This window comes from Tamandua tetradactyla, chromosome 3 (assembly GCF_023851605.1).
Source record: "Tamandua tetradactyla isolate mTamTet1 chromosome 3, mTamTet1.pri, whole genome shotgun sequence".
Lineage (NCBI taxonomy): Eukaryota > Metazoa > Chordata > Mammalia > Pilosa > Myrmecophagidae > Tamandua > Tamandua tetradactyla.
In genome coordinates this window covers 20,297-40,161 of record NC_135329.1, presented here as the reverse complement: position 1 = coordinate 40,161, position 19,865 = coordinate 20,297, and the positions used below count along the sequence as shown (strand labels likewise).

The following is a 19,865-nucleotide window of genomic DNA, read 5'->3' as shown; positions in this document are numbered from 1 at the left end:
AAACTTAGGTAGCAAAGGCAGTTCTGAGAGGGAAATTTATAGCTCTAAATGCTTACATTGGAAAAAAAAAGAGGTAATATCAAAGAACTAAGACACCCCTGCAGGAACTAGAAAAATAACAGCAAATTAAACCCAATGCCAACAGAAGGACATAAATTACATGGATCTTAGCAGAAATAAATTAAATGGAGGAAAAAGTCAATAGAAAGCATTAACAGAAGCAAAAGTTAATTTTCATAAAAGATCATTAAAGTTAACAAACCATTAACTAGAATGACAAGGAAAAGAAAAAATATAAATTACATCAGAAATAAAAGGGAGCATTCTACAGAACCCTCAGAACTACAAAGGATAACAAGAGAATATCATGAACAATATATGCCAATTAATCAAACAACCAAACTAAAATGGACAAATTCCTAGAAACATGTGAAATGCATCAACTGACTCTAGAAGAAATGGAAGACCTCAACAAATTCCAAAAAAAGAGATTGAACCAGTCATCAAAAAACCCTCCAAGAAGCAATACCCAGTAAACATTACAAGATTAATTAACACCAATCCTGCTCAAACTCTTCCCAAAGTTGAAGAACAGTGCACACTATATAACTCACTTGATGAGACCAACATCACCCTAATGACAAAGATAGATAAAGATAATATAAGAAAAAAAATTGCAGACCAGTTTCTCTTATGAATATAGATACAAATTCCTCAACAAAATAGTAGTATGTCAAATCCAACTGCACATTAAAAGAATTATACATCATGATCAAGTAGTATTTATCCCATTTATACAAGGGTTTCTCAATATAAGAAAACAATGTAATACATCAGATTAATACATTAGAGGGAAAAACATATTATAATCTCAATTCATGCAAAAAAGACATTTGACCAAATGCAGTATCCTTTCTTGGTAAAAAAGAAACTTAGTAAAACAGGAATAGAAGGAAATTTACCCAACATGATAAAGGACACATATGACAAATTCACTGTTAACAGCCTAATTTCATAAGGCATTGGGAGCACATTACACAAATTACTCAACATAGCTATCCAACTTTTTCAGGAATATCTGTGTTCTGAATCCCCAGTAGGCATTTTCCAACATTGCATGCAATCATTAACTGCCCTATAGCCTCAGAGACATATTAGTAGGGCCAAAAAGAATGGTGTAGTGAATGAAGTGATTCAATTACTGAATTCACTTACAAAAGATCTCTTTAAAATGGCCATATAGATGGGTCAAATGCAGCCCCTGCCTCCACAATAAATTGTACTCAAAACCACTTCTCCTATGGGGTGCAGGAATAATTCAGTGGTAGAATTCTCTCCTACCATGTGGGAGACCCAGGTTCAATTCTCAGACTATGCCCTTCCCAAAACAAACAAGCAAGCATACAAACAAAACTTCTACAAATGATGCTACAATAACAGGAACTCACAAGGAAAAAGAATGAAATATGTCTCCACCATGCAACATAGAAAAAAAAACCCCACTTCTTCCTGCTATCTTCCACTATCATCCTTGAAACATGTTTGTGCATTTTCATGTTATTTTTCCATAGACAGACCTTTGTCCCATATGAAAAATGGTTCCTGCAGATATTCCCTAAATAGAATTTAGTCTTCCAATATGGGACTCTCCATTGCCCTAGGAAATTCAAAGACCACCATCAAAAAGAAAACAAATAAAATACTATTAGCAATTAGAGACATAGAGATTATAAGACTCAGTTTCCTTGTATGAGCAAACTACAGCCCAGGGGCTAAATCCAGCTAACAGCCTGTTTTTGGAAAATAAAGTTTTTTGGAACACAGCTAACCCATTTTTAAATATACTTTCTAAAGCTTCTTTCATGTGGCAGAGTTGAGCAGTTGTAACAGACCATCTGCCCTTGCAAACCCTGCAATGTATTATATTTAGCCCTTTATGGAAAAAGTTTCCTGACCCTGCTCTGGAGTTAGGTTATAATCTATTTACATATTTGTATAAACTATAGCAGCTGCCATTTATCATACATCACCTATGCGCCAGGCTCTATACTAAATTCCATATGCATTGCCTTTAAGTGCTACATAGACCCACAAGGTAAATATTATTATGTCCATCTTGCAGATGAAGAAAATTGAGTCTTAAAGAATTTACCAATATTTGCAAAAGGCTACAACTAGTAATTGGAGGAACCTGGAATTCAAACATAGGTTAGTATGTGTATTAGTTAGGGTCCTCTAGAGAAACTGAATCAACAGGAAATATCCATAAATATAAAATTTATAAGTGTCTCACATAATGATAGGAATGTACAGTCCACCGAAATCCATAGGGCAGACTATAAAGCTGATGACTCTGATGGAGGGTCTGGATGAATTCCACAGGAGAGGCTTGCCGGCTGAAGCAGGAAGAGAGCCTGCCTCTTCTGAATCCTTGTTAAAAGGCCTCCACTGATTAGATTAAACATCACTCATTCCAGAAGACACACACCTTGGCTGATTACAAATGAGATCACTTGTGGATGTGGATGCAGCCAATGTGAATATGATTTAATTTTATGAAATTTCCTCATAGCAACAGGCAAACCAGCACTTGCCCAACCAGACAAATGGGTACCACAACCTGGCCAACTTGACATATGAACCTGATCATGACAGTCCACCCCCTGTCAACTTGGCAGCTATATACATCACCTTAAACCATACTTAATTTCTAAATAGAAAACAATAAAAGACAATTTTTTTCCTCACCTAACAATACTTGACTGTCCTACATACAACTGGAAACACATTAAATCTCCCCAGAATAGGGCACGAGTCCTTGGGTAATATTCATCCTTAAACTTGATATCTTACAACTTAAATACTATAACATGAACAAAACATCATTACAGTCCTCATTTCTGTAACTGATCACATGGTCAAACTTCATATTTATCACTACCTTCTTCCACTACCCATTCCATCTTCCCTTTACCTTCAGCTTGTTGAAGGTAACAACTTCACTTGATGCACAGCCCAAAGTGACCAGGTAGCAGTCTTAGATTCCAGTTCAATGGAATCATTGTTGTTTCTACTGGTGGGAACACTCCCCCTTTTAGAACTAAAACCTGTAGATCAGCAGAGCTCAAGGTCGCAGGGACAGGAAGCAAAAATTTTCCAAGTGAATCACTAGGGGTAATAGTGAGTGGTGCCACTCCCATTTCCACCCTTTGGTTCCTGGACCCATGGATCCTGGCTAAGAGAGAAACAGCACCATACAGTGGATGCTTCCTGGAGAACATTACCCCTGCCCTTCAAGGTATTGCCACCTAGTTGGCACCATAATTGATTTTTCAAAAGACCATTCCACTGTTCTATCAATCCAGCTGCCTCTGGATGATGAGGAACATGGTAAAACCAGAGAATTCCATGAGCATGTGCCCATCCCTGCATGTCATTTGCCATGAAGTGTGTTCCTTGATCAGACCATGAGGATGGATAAGGCATTCTGTAAATCCATGGATTGTAGTTTTGGCAGAAGCATTGTGTGCAGGGAAAGCAAACCCATATCCAGAGGATGTGTCTATTCCAGTTAGAACAAATCACTGCCCCTTCCATGAAGAGAGTTGTCCAATATATTCAACAAGCCACCATGTAACAGGCTGGTCACCTAGAGAAATGTTACCATATCAGGAGCTGAGTGTGAATCTCTGCTGCTGGGAGCTTGGGCACTAGCAGTGGCTATAGTCAGGTCAGCCTTGGTAAGTGGAAGTCCTTGTTGCTAAGCCCATGCATAACCTCCATCGCTATCACCATGACCACTTTGCTCATGCCCATGAGGCAATGACAGGAGTTGCTGGGGAAAGAAGCTGGTATCCACAGAACAGGTCATCTCATCCACCTGATTATTAAAACCTTCTTCTGCAGAATTCACCCTCTGGTGTGCATTCACATGGGACAAAAATATCTTCATGTTTGTAGCCCACTCAGGAAGGTCTATCCACATACCTCTTCCCCAGACTTCTTTGTCACCAATTTTTCAATTATGGTCTTACCAAGTCCCTAACCATCCAGCCAAACCATTAGCAACAACCCATGAGTCAGTATACAACATCACCTCTTGCCAGTTATCCTTCCAAGCACAATGAACAACCAGGTGCACTGCTCGTTCTGCCCACTAGGAGGATTTCCTCTCACTGCTGTCCTTCAAGAACACCCCAGAAAGGGGTTGTAATGCTGCAGCTGTCCACTTTCAGGTGGTATCTCCATATCATGCTGAACCATCTGTAAAGCAAGCCCAAGTTTCTCTTTCTCAGTCAATTCACTGTAAGAAACAACCAAAGCGGCCATAGCTCTGTTCTGAGAATAAGAAGGTAATGTGGCAGGAGTGGAGACCATGGGCATTTGGACCACTTCCTCATGTCACTTACTTGTGCCTTCAGGACCTTCTCTGGCTCTGTCTCATATATACCATATCCATTGTATGATGGAATGCTGCTGCACATGCACAACTTTATGGCTTGGTGGGTCAGACAATACCCAGGCCATGATAAGCAACTCTGGTCTCATGGTAACTTGGTGGCCCACAGTTAAGCATTTAGTCTTTACTAAGGCCCAGTAGCAGGCCAAAAGCTGTTACTCAAAAAGAGAGTAGTTATCTGAGCAGATGGTAAGGCTCTGCTCCAAAATCCAAAAGGTCTGCATTGTGATTCTCCTATAGGGGCCTGCCAAAGGCTCCAGACAGCATCTCTATCTGCCACTGACACTTCCAGCACCATTAGATCTACTGGATCATATGGTCCAAGTGGCAGAGCAGCTTGTACAGCAGCCTGGACCTGTCACAGAGCCTCTTCTTATTCAGGTTCCCACACAAAATTAGCAGCTTTTCTGGTCACTTGATAAATGAGCCAGAATAGCACACCCAAAGGAGGAATATGTTGAATATGAAGAATGAGGAATATGTTGTTGCTAAAATCCAAGGAGACCAACTAGGCATTGTGACTCCCTTTTGTTCATAGGAGGGGCCAGATTCAGCAACTTATCCTTCACCTTAAAAGGGATATCTCAACATGTCCCACACCACTGGACACCTAGAAACTTCATTGAGGTGGAAGGCCCTTGTATTTTTGTTGGATTTATCTCCCATCCTCTGATAGATAAATGCCTAAGTAATACGTTTAGAGTAGTTGCTATTTCTTGCTTAATAGGTCCAATCAACATGATAACAATATAATGGTTTGATGTCTCATAGGAGGGAGAAATGATCAAGGTCCCTGCAGACTCCATCAATCATCTGACCTCCATAAGCCCCCACTCTGACTGGTGGACCAGAGTAACATTGTGAGTCCCCTGGAATTAATGTCACTTTTAGACCCAGTGTCCAATAATTTCCTAAATATCTGATCATTTCCTTTTCCACAATGCACAGTTACCCTGGTAAAATGTGATCAGTCTCCTTGGGGAAGGCTTGGAGGAAGATTATCAGTATAAATTTCTGACAGTGTAACAGGGTCCTCCCCCAAAGGAACCTGGCCTCCCCCTCATTCAAAGGGCTCTGGGTCTGTAAAGTGTCTAAAGTCTGGAAATTAATTAAGAGACAGTGACTCTTTTAGTAATTCAAGTTAGATTTCTGTCCACTTGACCTAGAACTCTTTTGTTTATATAGCTCAAACAAGAATTTATTAGACTGCCCATCTATTGTACTTCTAGGTACCTCATGATTTACTAGCCAATGTCACAAGACTCCATGAGTCAGATTATTTTGACTCCTGCTTTGAGTCTGCTGTCTACTAACGTATCCACATCCACCTTGTCTTTGGTAATTAAGTGCTGCCACCTGGCTTCTTCCAACTTGGGATCTGGTCATCCCTGTTATGTTTAAGGATTCCAGCTCAGTGACAACAGTTCCCACAATAAAATCTGACCTACAGAGAAGTGCAACAATAGAGCTCTTCACAAATTTATTTCTCACAGTTCTGATAAAAGGTGCATCTCCAGACATTTCTGGGGTGTAAGAGCAGGCTTTGCATGATAAATCCACTCTAACACTCCGATCTCCCTAAGCCTCTGGATCCCTCATCTACTTTATGCCAGGGCAGTTCTGGCATTGCAACCTCAAGTAATGTCAGCCACCTTTTGATCCATGTTTCAGCCAACCATCCAAACAAACTGTTAATGCTTTTTCTAACTCCTTGAGCTATATAACATTGAATGCAAAATCTCTGCTTATCTGGGCCTGTATCAATAAACTCAATCTGATCTAGCTGTATATTCCTCCCACCATTGTTCCACACCCTTAAAATCCATTGCCACACATATTCCCCTGATTTCTGTCTATATACATTGGAAAAATCACACAGTTCTTTTGGAGTATAATGTACCTCCTCATGGGTGATACTTTATGCCTCATCTTTAGGGGCCTGTTAGGACTTTAGTCTAGTTATAGGGCTGTAAGAAATGAGGGGTAGTGGGGGTGGATCATGAATAGAATTAGAAGTATCTTCCAAACCATTTGCTTCAGGGCATTCATTTGCACCTTCATCTGGTGAAATAAGATTAATCACTCTAGGGCTAATCCTTTAGGTAGAGGTTGGGTGGCCAACTCCTCAGGGCAGGCTGGAGGTGGGATGGCTATATCCTCGGGGCAAACTATGACAGGGTTATGTAGAGAAGACTCAGCATGACCTAGGGTTTCAACCTCTCCATCAACATCATTATCAATCCATATGTCACCATCCCATTTTTAAGGGTCCTATTCAGTGCCCTCACTTTTATGGCAGACACCAAGCAAGACTGAGATTTCATTTACATTGTAACGTTGCTGCACTAACAATAAGATTCTGAGTCTGATTTTTGGAAATCTCAAGTCTACAGCTACAGAAAATAAGATTTTTCTTCAGGACATTCATAAAAACATTTACATCTGTGAGGCCTCGAGTAAGCTTCTCATTTGAGGCCTTAAGCCCATCCCTTCCACTCATTAATGTATACAGTGTATCTAACAACAACCACCCAACATCTCCATACCTCCTGTTTCCACAAAACTCCATAAAGGTTTCAAAAACATTATCCCTCAGAGCCTGGCATCGTACAAGTGAAGCATTAGAAGAATCAAATGGTAATATTTTGACTATCTCTTGTATCCAGTCCTGTTGCACAGTCTGTATTCCTTCAGCTCCATTGACTATCTCGTTTGCCAACTCACCCCATGGATTGGCAGTATCATTCTGATTATGGGAATCAGAGTCCTCTAAAAGCCAAGGACCACAAAAGACTGCTGCAGCCATCAGAAGCTAGGAGACAAGCATGGAATGGATTCTCCCTCAGATCTTCCAGGAGAAACTAACACAGCCAACCCGTTGCTTTCAGACTCTGGGCCTCCAGACCTGTGAGAAATAAATTTCTGTTGCTTTAAGCCATCCACTACCTTATAATTTGTTAGGCAGCACCAGGGAACTAATAAACTGGGTAAGTCAAAACAACTGGGGTTTACTACAATCATCAGGTATCAGTTGTTCTGGTCTGGAGCATTATTCCATAAACCAAATGACTGCCAGGAGATCCGGCTGGAATTTGTACTTATGCCTGTATTTACATGCCTTGCAATCAAGTCCAATAGAATCCAGCCATGCTGTTAGCATCTTTAGTTATACTTCCTTGAACAGATACTACTGAATTCTAATGACTCATTTCATCAATGGAATAAAAAAGATAACAGAAAGGCCCATAGGAATGTGATGTCTCTGTGGGGGCAGGCATACAACTATAACATGCTGTAGAATAGGCTTCTTTTTCGCTGCACCCTCCTCTTTGCACTATGATGTTTCTCACTCATCCAGATGCAGCTCTTAAGATCAAGAGACTTCATCCATGGATGACCTAGACATAAGGTTCTACCGTGTGGTTAAAGAGTTGTTGCACCATTTCTTTAAACCTGGTACTATGATGTCTGGACTTGTAAAAAAAAAAAGAAAAGAAAGAAACCCAGAATGCTACCAGCAGTAGTGTGAATGTTTGTGGGGAAAAGGCATTCTTTTTTTGAGCGCTAAGAATAGAGAACATCTAATCTCTGTGCTGACTCTTACAAGTGTATTATCTTCCCAGCTCATTAGCTACATTTGTTTTCCCTTTTTTCCTGGCCATGAGCAGCCCTAATAGAACGCAGGAGGCTGGCATGGCTTGTAAGAAGCTGGCAGCCTATGTGTAGTCAAGGCTTCAGTTTCACAGGGGCCTAAAGGTCCAAGACGTGCCTGTCAGCATGCGGAAAAAGGCATTGATGTATCAATTTTGGTGGGTGTTTTTTGGTGGTGGGAGGGGTAGGGCTATTACATACTTAAAGAAATCTATTTAGAAAATGATTGTATGTTAGCCCTAATACAACCTTTAAGACCACACATGTGGCTCTCATTAATAACTGTTTCAATTAGTTTTAGATCCCCTCAAAGGAAGCAAGGGAGGGGACAAAAAGGAGGAAGGAGAGACTATTTCTGTTGTTGTTTAAAGTAGAAACCAGTACAAGTTGAATTCCAGTTAAATTCAATGCCATAGGCACATGGTGTGAACACACACTGAAGACCTTGACTGAGGCATGAATTGTTCAAATTCAACCTTGCAAGATAATTTCACTGATTTTTCCAATCCCATTATCTAACAAGTAGATAAAACTGAACCAAATGAAAAAATGTCCTAAGGTTGTCAAGCAAAGAATATTTTAATTAAAAAGCAAAATCAATCAAATAACATTTAATTGTATATTTTAAAGTACAGCTGCATTGATCTGGAGTGTAGGTATTGAGTAGGGGTCTTACTGTACCAGCCAAAACAGTAGTGAAATCAGTCTGATACTGCTGCTGCCACTTCAGGCTGTCAGCTTCCAGAGGCTCTCATGTTGGTGATATGATGCCGAATCCTCAGCAGAGCCTGTTCTGTGGCTTTCTACCCTTCTTGCCCCTTTCCATCCTTTGCTTGGCTTTCTCTTCTCTTCTACTTTTTCTTTTCCCCAAAGCAAGTTTAGATTCACGAGGCAGAACAATTGAGTAAAAGCCAAATGCTACTGAGGGGAACCTGTGAAAGAAAAAATGGTTCCCTGCATCAGCAGGTCTGCATTGTTTTTTTTCTTTTCTTTCATGTTCTGTTTTGAAGCATCTTTGTTTATTTTAAGTGCTATAATACCTTGAACTAGCTGCTTACCAAGCACTTCTAAGTGGAACACTATATGGCCTTGATTTAATGAAGATATAATGTTCTTTCTAATACTTTTTGCCATATGGTGCTAGCATGCTGAGATTCAGTAATGGCAGAGGTTCCCAGGTGAAGGTCATTGGGAGATATGAGGCATGTGGCTTAGAAACATGGGACATGTTATGGAACCTGCCTGGACCCCTTTTGCCATCTGTAGATTGAGAAGCTGCACCAGATGTTTCCTAAGGTCGCTTAAGGATCTACACTTCTATGACTTGAATTATTCCAATGATTATTCTTAAGGATAATAGCTACTATTTATTGAATATTCTCTAGAGATGCCAGGAGGTATGATAAACATTGAACAGACACTGTTCAATAGAGCCTTCATACAAAGTTCAATAACTAAAAAGGTACCATTAAAATCCCTGCTTTATAGTCTCACCACCCTCCCCCTCTATGCGTGGGACATGACTCCCAGGGGTGTGGACCTTCCTGGCAACATGGGACAAAGATCCTGGAATGAGCTGAGACTCAGCATCAAAGAACTGAGAAAAACCCTAGAATGAGCTGAGAATTAACATCAAGGGATTGAGAGAACCTTCTCTACCAAAAGGGGGAAGAGTAAAATGAGACAAAGTGTCAATGGCTGAGAGATTCCAAACAGAGTCATTGAGAGGTTATCCTGGAGGTTATTCTTACGCATTAAGTAGATATTACCTTGTTGTTCAAGATGTAGTGGAGAGGCTGGAGGGAATTGCCTGAAAATGTAGTGCTGTGTTCCAGTAGCCATGTTTCTTGATGATGATTGAACAATGATAGAGCTTTCACAATGAGACTCTGTGAATGTGAAAACCTTATATCTGATGCTCCTTTTAGCTACTATATCAACAGAAGAATAGAACACATGGAATAAAAATAAATAATAGGGGGAACAAATGTTAAAATAAATTCAGTTTGAAATAATGGTAAATGAAAGCGAGGGGTAGGGGGTATGGTATGTATAGTTTTTTTTTCTCTATTATCATTTTATTTCTTTTTCTGTTGTCTTTTTATTTCTTTTTCTAAATCGATGCAAATGTACTAAGAAATGATGAATATGCAACTATGTGATGATATTAAGAATTACTGATTGTATATATAGAATGGAATGATATCTAAATGTTTTGCTTGTTAATTTTTTTTAATTAATAAAAAAAGTTAAAAAAAAATCCCTGCTTTATATGTGAGAAGACTGAAGTTTAGGGAAGTTAATTAACTTAATCATATAACAATTACAGGATACAGGCTAGGTATTATAGGTCATTTTTACTTGAGTCCATGTTCTTCACAGCTTGCCCTATATTGTAAATTTCATTTTAGTGTTTGGCTCACCTTATCAAATGGGATTTGAATTAATGAGATTTTACTGAACTAGGGAACAAATCTGTCTTAATGTCTTATCCATCTGGCTAATTGGTCTTACACTTTTAGGCTTGGAGACTTTCATCCTGCTAGATTTGGAGGAATGAGGGTTGACATAAAGAGCACGGTACCTGAAATGCTTATTTTGACCTTTCCCATCAGGATCTTTACTCACTGTTAAATTCCTCTGTGTTAGGAAGGAACATCAACCACGTTAGACACTGTGACTCACAGGACTTTTCTCTTTTTCTAAATCCTAACATGCCCAGATTCATTTCCTCCAACACATTTATCAATGGCCAAATAAACTGACAGCCTATTTTTGTCTCCTGTTCAGGATTCCTAAGCAACTGTACCTCTGGGCATCTACTTAATGTGCTTTTCTTTCTTGTTAAAAAAAAAGTATGCATTATCGGTGCAGGTGATCCATTTATTCACTTTTTCAGGGAAAATATATCCCTAGGTTTCCCTATTTAGATAGGAACATAAGTATTCAGCTTTTTCATGCTCTTAGTTGCAACTTGCTTTCCCTCTCTCTCTCTCCCTCTCTCCCTCTCCCCATCTTTCTCTCCATCTTGAGTTCCTTCCCACTCATATTTCAAGTGCTGGCATTCTCTGCTAATGTCCTAGAGAGAAAGCCTTTGTGTTTTTTCATTCCTTTGGCCTCTAGAGAAATGTGGTGCCCATAGGGATGTGTCAGAACTTTTACTGAGTCTATGAAGGGCAATCAGGAGCCTTCTGGAGGTTTAATGCAAAGCAGTAGGTGTTGCCTTTCAGGTTTCTTTGTCACACTGGGTTCCTTGGGGAATTTTTTTCAAAGAACCCTTATGAAGCATTCTTTGCATTATAAAAAAAAATAAAGACAGTGCACAGAAGGAAGAAAGAGTCCATACAAAGTCCTGGAGCATAAATTAAGCAGGACATATTGCAATTTCCTTCAATGAGACCTAGGCTCTTATTCCCATGATACTTTTCTTTGTTCTTTTGTGAAGCTATATCATTGCATGGGAGAAACGTTGACAATGACTATTTGTTACCTCATTCTTAAAATGTAACCATTTTTGTACCCCCTCAACCACTCCAAAAGCATCTTGGTTTCTATAGCCTGGAGGAGATTAATTTTTAGCAAATGGATACTTGCTGTGCATTCTTAGGTACCAGACACTGTACCTAACCATAAAGTTATGTAATTGCCAATAGAAGTACTACCCCCCAGCTTACCTATGGGGAAGGAGACAGAGAAGTCATGTCACCCAAGGCTACACAGAGAGTGAGCTGAGGAGAGGGGAGGAGAACATAAGGCTCTCTGAATTACCAAAAATACCTGTACTGTTCTGGTTGGAGCACTATGTCCTTCACCAAGAGGAATGAGCATTTTGGTGCAGCTTGTGAAAACTGATGTATTAGGCACTTGGAATACTTTGTCAGTGTCTAAATGAGAATATGCATGCCCTATCACCAATTGTTGTACTGAATAAGTGAATACCCTGGAGGAACTAATTGCACTGCACTAGAGGAAATGTGTACAAGAATGTCTAGTGTATCATTGGTTATGGTGAAAAATTATAAAAAATAACTTCTATTCCATTTAGTAGTAAATAGATTAATAACTTTTGATAACTTCATCCAATGTAATAGATTATCACAAATGAACGAGACCTATAAGCATCATCATAGATAAATTCATATATTGTATAGAAGAAAACAAGTGACAAAAAGATATGAACTCCTTGTAAATTTTACAAATACACAAAATACTTGAATATCTATTACTTGTGGGTGCACACACTTAATAAACAAAAAAGCATAGGTGGATATGTACCTACTTAATGATAGTTTCTCCAGGGAGGGAGAGATTAGGTTAGGGATTGTGGGGAGGTGGGTTTTCCATTTTATTTGAACATTTTTTTTTCAAGTGAAAGTTCTATGAAATGTATGGGAAAATGTTAGATTGTTACATCTAGTATGTTCTAGTTAGTAAGCTGCTGAAATGTGATATACCAAAAATGGAACAGCTTTTAAAATGGGGAATTTATTAAGTTGCAAGTTTACAGTTCCAAGGGCATGAAAATGTCCAAATTAAGGCACCAAAAAGAGGCTATCTTCACTCAAGAAAGGCTGATGAAGTTCAGGGTTTCTCTCTCAGCTCAAAGGGCAAATGGTAGTGTCTGTTAGCTTTCTCTACCAGCTTCTTGTTTTCCTTCCTCATCTATAAAGGTCTCTGGCTGCATGGGCTCTAAAGCTTTTTCCAAAAAGTAGTAAACAACCCCATCTTGAATGAGGGAGCATATATCTCCATGGAAAGAAACCATCTTATCAAAGGTTACCACCCACACTTGGATGGGTCATAGCTACATGGAAACAATGAAAAAGAACCCACCCAGCAATATTGAGTGAGGATTAAAGGACATGGCTTTTCTGGGGTAGATAAGAGTTTCAAACTGGCACAAGGTACACATTAGGCACAGGAATATTTCTTACAGTCTCCAATTCTCTCTACGTTCCTGTGTGTTGACATTAGTTCGTAACTAACTTTTTTATTACATAAGGGAGAAGTGATAAAAGCACTTAAAGGGTCTTTATATGGAGTGGTGTTGTTAGTGAGACACCCCCCCTCACCCCACAGGCCCCATAATGTCAGTGTCTTCTGACACACAGCAGACAGCATATGTGAGTGGTGCACACTGAACCATCCAGGCCCTTGCAGCTTTCCTTGTAGTTGTGTTCTCACCTCACTGCCAGCCAAGACACTTCCTCACAATGGACTTGCTAAGGTCTTTCTGACTTTAAATTGCAAAGGCTCTTATCACTCCTGTGAGGCAGAGAAGCCAGCTATGAGTTCATTTCTCTTTATGTCTAGATGAAACCTTGTTACTCCTCTTCCAGCTACTCTAATTCAGCCTGAAGTGCTCTGGAAGGCTCTGGCTACTGAGGGAAATGTGCCTTTCCTAAGTAGGATTAGGAAGGCTTTTTTTTCAGGGATCTGCCCGCTGAACCCCCAAAGTTCTGACCAGGCCATCTATGGGTGAGCCTGCCCTTACCTCCTGCCAGCACTTTACTCCTGACAGATTATATTCTTATTCTACTATAAATGTCTTATGCCCCTCCCTGTTCAAAGTACAGTGTTGCTCAGCTATGCTCACCAAGCCCTCTCCCCACCTCTCTTTCTCTCCTCTCTGTCCCTCTGTCCCCCAACCCCCCTGCTCCCCATCTCTGTCTGCTTACCCACTTATTCTCCTTTCCCATCTCTTCTCCTCCCTCCTTTTCTCCCTTCCCCTCTCTGCCCCCTCTTTCCTCTTCTCTTCCACTGAAGTCCTTATTTAAGAGCCCTAGTGGCCTGCCCCATCTGCAGATTCCCATTTATATTCACAAATATAATAAATATAATATCTATAACTAATCCTGTCAAGTTTCTGTTCTTTCCAGCTAAAAAAGTACTAATGTCACAGAAGGTTTGGCCTAAGTAACTTTATATATATATATATCTCAGTGCTCTATTTTGACTTAATTATATCACCTCAGACAAATCAAGTGAGCCCATTTTACATCAGTTTCTTCGCTGATAACTCTGGACACTATTTTTTGTCTGTCTTGCTGTGTCTTACCAGAATCTGAATAACATTTGTAAAACAACTGAAATAAACAAGGAGGAAGACAAAAACATCAGTGTTGCTGTGGTAACTTCATTGCCATGTTGACACAGGCTACTGATGGAGAGTTGGAGTGTTCACTGCAAAACAGTGTTCTTTCACAACAATAGGAGTTTTCTTCCTGATGGAAATACACTGGCTAAGAAGGGATCTTTTAGTTATGTTTTTGAGCAACACTTCTTTATTTTCTTCTATATAAGAAAAGAGAGAATTTAGTTTATTCAAAGTACATGAAGATTTGAGATCAGCAAAGGGAAAGCATGTCTTTCTAATAAGTTTTTAACTGATTCCTTTTTACCTCTTTCCAATTCACTAAGACTTATTCAAGTAATATCTCTATAGTGGGTTGCAAAACAAGAGAATAAATGCATACTGCAATTGATTAAATGGAAAAGAAACAAGGCCATTTGCAAAGTGTGAAGCACAGAGCTGGAGAGGGAGGGTGATTATCTAAGAAGCTGAGATATTTTTCTTTGCTGTGCTTCAGGCCCCATTTGCATTAGGGTGGGGAACACCCTTGTCTGCACTTAGAAGATAACCTTTCAGCAGCAGGTGGTCTTCCAGAAAACCCTGGTATGGAGGCCACACATGTTTGAGTTCAGGAGACCATGTCTCTTCTTAGTTCTACTTAACGCAATACAGTTATCTAGTGGTCCGGGGACTGCAAGTGAGGAGTTCTATGGGTTCTATTCACAGGTTTGGAACAATTTCAAATTTGATTTGGTTTTTGCCTCCTGTCTTTGTCTTAGAATCTTGATTAGAAAGATGATTGGAGTAGAGAAATTATTTTTCTTTTCTTTTCTTTTTTTTAAGTTTTAACCTGGGGAACATTGTAGCAATATACCTCAATGCCTACTTTGCCTACTTTTATGTGTCCTCCTTAGTATACATGAGTTATTTATTTATTTATTTTTAATACATGGGCAGGCACTGGGAATTGAACTCAGATCTCTAGCATGGCAGGTGAGAATTCTGTCACTGAGCCACTGTCACACCACACAGTATACACGGGTTATTAATGAGTGATCATTGTTACTTTCATGAGTCCCCCTCCCTGATCCCTAATTATGAGGGATTTTGAGCTTTTTTTTTTCTTGTGGGTGACTCTTAGGCCTAAATTTTAAGTAGACTTGACCTATCCTTTGTGGGGTTAAGTTTCACATGAACAAACCCCAAGACTGGGGGCTCAGCCTATAGCTTTGGTTGTCCACACTGCTTGTGAGAATCTCAAGAATTCAACTTGAGGAAGTTGAATTTCTCCCCATTCTCATCATTCCCCAAAGGGGGCTTTGCAAATACTTTTCCACTCACTGATCAAATCACTCTGGGATTCATCAGGGCATCACTCTGGACAAACCAACAAAATCTCGTCCTACCTGAGATTCCAAGTACTTATGGTGTTCAAGCAAACTATCTACATAAGTTATATTAGGAAATGCACTAGTCAAAATATAAATTTTGTAACATTGAGCTTCTTTGATGTTTCTTTCAAAGAATGGAGCACAAGAGAAATTAGACTAAAGGATGTGTATCAAACAAGGTTGACAAACCAACCTTGGCAAACAGAGATTGAAAGGGAGGAATCCCAGCTAGAGCAGTGTCAGACCATTTGATGGTTCAGGACAGATTGAGTATGGGAGCTAGGGGTTGAGAGGAATATAGCTTTTCTAAGAAGCATTCTGTGGATTATGCTTTAGACTTGTTTTAATAATCTTTGTGAGACTCCTCTTGATATTGAATTACTTATATTTTTGGTTGCTGGAATATGTACTTTTAATGCTACTCTGACTTTGAGAGGGACACATAACACCCTAAAATTTATGTAAGTTAACATGCTAAAGTTTCCCCCAAAGAAGCCTGTTACGGTGGGCCCTTCTAGATCCATCAGGCTTTCATTGTAAATTACTGCTTCCTTTTTTCACCTATTATGCAATTTAGCAGGAAATTCAACTCCAGTACATAGTGGAAAATGGAATTAAAGGAAAGGAGTGTTGGGGATAAGGCTGATCCCCAATTTTAAATTTGAAAAAGGGAACTATTGGGCCAAATTATCAAGACAGGACAGAGCCTAAGAAAAGAGCAAGCCAGATATTGTGACCAAGGTTTTCTTGGCTGGTTTGAGGGAACTTTGGGTTAAAGAATCTGTGTTGGGTGAACATATGCATCCCTACTTTTTTGTGTGCCCCCCCCATGCCTGCATGAAGATGACATGTTATAATGGTTAAAAGCTCAGACTTTTGATGTGATAGACCTCAGTTGGCTTCTCAAATTTGCCACCTCATCTACCATCTACTGGTGTAGGGCAAATTCCTTAAATTTGCTGAAGGCTAGTCTCCTCAACTTTAAAATGTGAATCATAATTTAATCCCTACCTTGTAGATATAGTGAGGGCATAAATGATGAAATAACCTGTTTGACACAGTATATGGCATACATAAGCCTTTAATACATTTGCTGATTTTATTACTTTCTCTTTTAGGTTTGTCCTTATTTGTCTATATGGAGTATTGTGGAAAAGTTTTTTTAAAAAATCTAAAATGGAGACTAAATTATAAATTACATAATTTCACAAATTCTCAAAGATCTTTTCCCTCGGCTAGCAGAGGGAAAACCATTATAATACAGCAGCCTGGGTAGATTTCTCTAAAGAAAACAATATCTCAATTCAAGTCAATTGGGAAAATTTTATAAAAATTGCTTCTACAAAAATCTGAATGAACATTAATACATTTAAATATTTTGCATGGTTGCAAGCTGCAAGAAGGGTAGGTTTAAGCCTACCCTTCATTTTAGAACTGCATTTTAAATATGTTCTAAATATGTGATCAATCAATTTGAGGGAGAGTTTTGAGACCATTAACAATGAACGTCTAACTTCATAACAAAATTTAACTCAAAAGAAGTCAAATGGGAAAATGAACAAGTCATAACAGAACTTTGTCTTAAGGATGAGAGATAAGGAATAGATAAGGAGCAACTCACAGTAATTCTACACAGGAAATGCTTATGCTTAGATCTTTTAGAGTTTTGTTTGGTTTTGCTGAACAGTTGGCACATGTTTTAAAATATGTATCATCTAAAATGTCTTAAATAAATGACTTCTTTTTCAGCTTACTGAACTGAAAACATTCCACAAAACAATTACAAAAATAACTTGCCGGTTTACTCAGAGGGGAAAAAAGGCAACTTGTAAGAACAATTCTGATGCTGACAAAGAAAGTGATAACTTAATATACGGAAAGATTAACATACAAACATAGTAAGTAAGTGAAAAATGAGTGGCCAAAAAGACTGTTAAAATCCTTTCTAATTACCAATTGTCACCCATTATAATTAAACCCTACTACAATTCCGAAGGCCTGAAAGAAAACACAAAACAAAAAAGTCACCACCACCACACAGAATATTGCCAAAGACAGTTTCCACTAAAGTTACAATATATTTGGCCACCAGTGATACTGGACCATCAAGCACTTAAGCAAGCAGTACTAAAAGGGAAAAGGAGCTTTAGGTTAAAAAGTCACATGATTACACTACAACGCATTAAAACTCGATTCTATAATGTGGAAGAGGTCGAAAAGGAAACCAACTAACTCAAAACTGGACTGGTACTAAAAAGAGGCTTAAATGGCACAAGTGAGAGAAAATGGCTTTAAAGTCAGGGAAGCCTTTGCATGCGTCTGGGTTTCAGGAGTTCTTTAATACTTGCAACTAAGAACCCGCAAGCCAGGAAAGAAGGCAGTGGCGAAACTCTGCACTGTCATCTAAACCCACAAGGCGACAAGCTGTCAACAGAGAACACACCTCCGTACAAACCATCCACTGAGGCGGCAAACGTAACCATCGCCGATCTCAAACCAAATTCCACCTTGCTCTTCTGCCACACATCCCTGGATCTCCAAGGCACGAGGGTCCCGGATTCGGCCCGCGAGCTTACAAAAGGGATGGGTGCTCAGGGCGGGGCGTGCTCGCCTCCAGTCTCTGCTCCGCGCTGTAATGCGGCGACCCGCTCGGGGCCTCGGAGAAAACGCAGGGCAGAAGAGGTGCCCCCGCCTCTCCGCAGGACTCGAGCGGGGAGCAGGGGCGACAAAGCGTCCGAAGGTGGGGACAGGGGGCGGCGCTTTCCAGGAGCCTTTCGAACATCCAACCCTCCAGGATTTTCCCCCAAGAACGAGTATACCCACGCCCCCTAAAAGACTCACATTACACAACCCATCAGGTAAGGGGCGAAAGGGTATCCGGGAACAGACCGCGGCCACCCGAGGTCACTTCGCTCCCGGCTGCTCCCCCAGGATGCCGCCCGCCGCTCACGCGGCACGGGACAGCAGAGGGGCGGCCGAGCGGGCGGGAAAGCGGAGGACGGCGGAGGGGGCTCTTACCAGTATGATGGGGCGCTGACAGGAACGGGCCGAGCTGCACCACCCGGTTCGGCGCCTGTGGCGCCGGCAGCTCCTCTCTGGGCGCACGGCGTATCCCTCGCCGCCAGCCGCTGGGGTGTTCTCAAGCAAACCCCGGTGGCAGGCCAGGCGGCGGCGGCGGCGGCGGCGGCGGCGGAACCTGCCGACATCCCGGTGGTCTGCACGGCCGGGCGGGGCGCACGCGCAGCCGAGAGGGAGGATGGGCGGGGCGCACGTGCAGCCGAGAGGGAGGATGGGCGGGGCGCATGCGTAGCCGAGAGAGAGAGGGCGGACGCGGCGCATGCGCAGCCCAGAGAGAGGGCGGACGCGGCGCTCGCGCAGCCGAGAGGGAGAGAGGATGGAGCTCACGCGCAGCCGAGAGGGAGAGAGGATGGAGCTCACGCGCGGCGGTGCAGGACTTGCCCAAAGCCGCTAGCGCGGGGAGGCTGCGCTCACCTTGGTCCATGGACGCCAGTGCGGCCGCAGCATAAACGAGCCAGGTCAGTGGGTGTTCGGCTGTTCACGTAAGTCCCTCCCGTACGCCCCAGCGAGTGTCCTCGCCTCCTCCGGAGACTGAGCCGGTGCTCACCCCCACCGCCATATTAAGAGGATTCAGCCACAGCGGACTAGCGGTTCTTCTCTCTCCCCACGTGGTTTCAGGGGTCTCCTCAGACCCTGGGGACCGCGGTAATGCCTATAGCTTCCCTGACCTCAAGGAGAACCGACCTTAAGAGGCTGAAAGGGAAGTGCTGTGACCACAGCTGGGCTCCTAGAAAATACAAGCCCCATGCAGAGTACTCCAGTATACCCCACCTTCTTTATCCTTAGATCCACTATTTTAGCATTTTGCCTTCATCTGTCATCTGTTTTCTGAACATTTGAGAGCAAGTTGTATACATAATACTTCTATGTAATTTCCTATGAACAAGGTTATTAATTTATGTAATCACCTTATGTGTAGTTATCGAATTCAAGAAATTTAACAATTTTTCCTTAGGCTGCGACAGTGTCCTTGAGCCCTTTCTCCTCCATTCTTAGTTCCCACTCAGTATCTGTAGTGCATTTGTCATTTTCTCTTTCTTTTTTTAATTGTGTGAAGATGTATATAACATAAATCTTCCCATCCCAACCCCTCCCAAGTATACCATTCATTGGAATTAGTCATAGTATTAGGTATCCTCACCACCATAGGCTATTAGAACTTTATCTTCACACCAATCAGAAACCCTATACTCATTTTGCATGAACTCCCCAT

At 41.0% G+C, this 19,865-nt stretch overlaps 1 protein-coding gene across 4 annotated transcripts in view; it reads right to left on the bottom strand.

Moving 5' to 3' along the window:
* The window catches only part of LOC143676883 (uncharacterized), a 97,813-nt gene extending 79,007 nt beyond the window's left edge, over window positions 1-18,806 (bottom strand). Inside the window, exons 1-3 of one of the 4 annotated variants that reach the window (XR_013172256.1) lie at window positions 18,593-18,806; window positions 8,792-9,042; window positions 7,184-7,364 (exon numbers count right to left, since the gene is read on the bottom strand). Coding sequence is in view for 1 of the 4 variants with exons in the window: in XM_077152129.1 (XP_077008244.1) it covers window positions 8,889-9,042; window positions 18,593-18,780 (342 nt within the window). In the remaining 3 variants the exon portion in view is untranslated. The other 3 variants (XR_013172257.1, XM_077152129.1, XR_013172258.1) reach the window with 3 other exon arrangements.
* Between the last annotated feature and the right edge of the window lie 1,059 nt (window positions 18,807-19,865).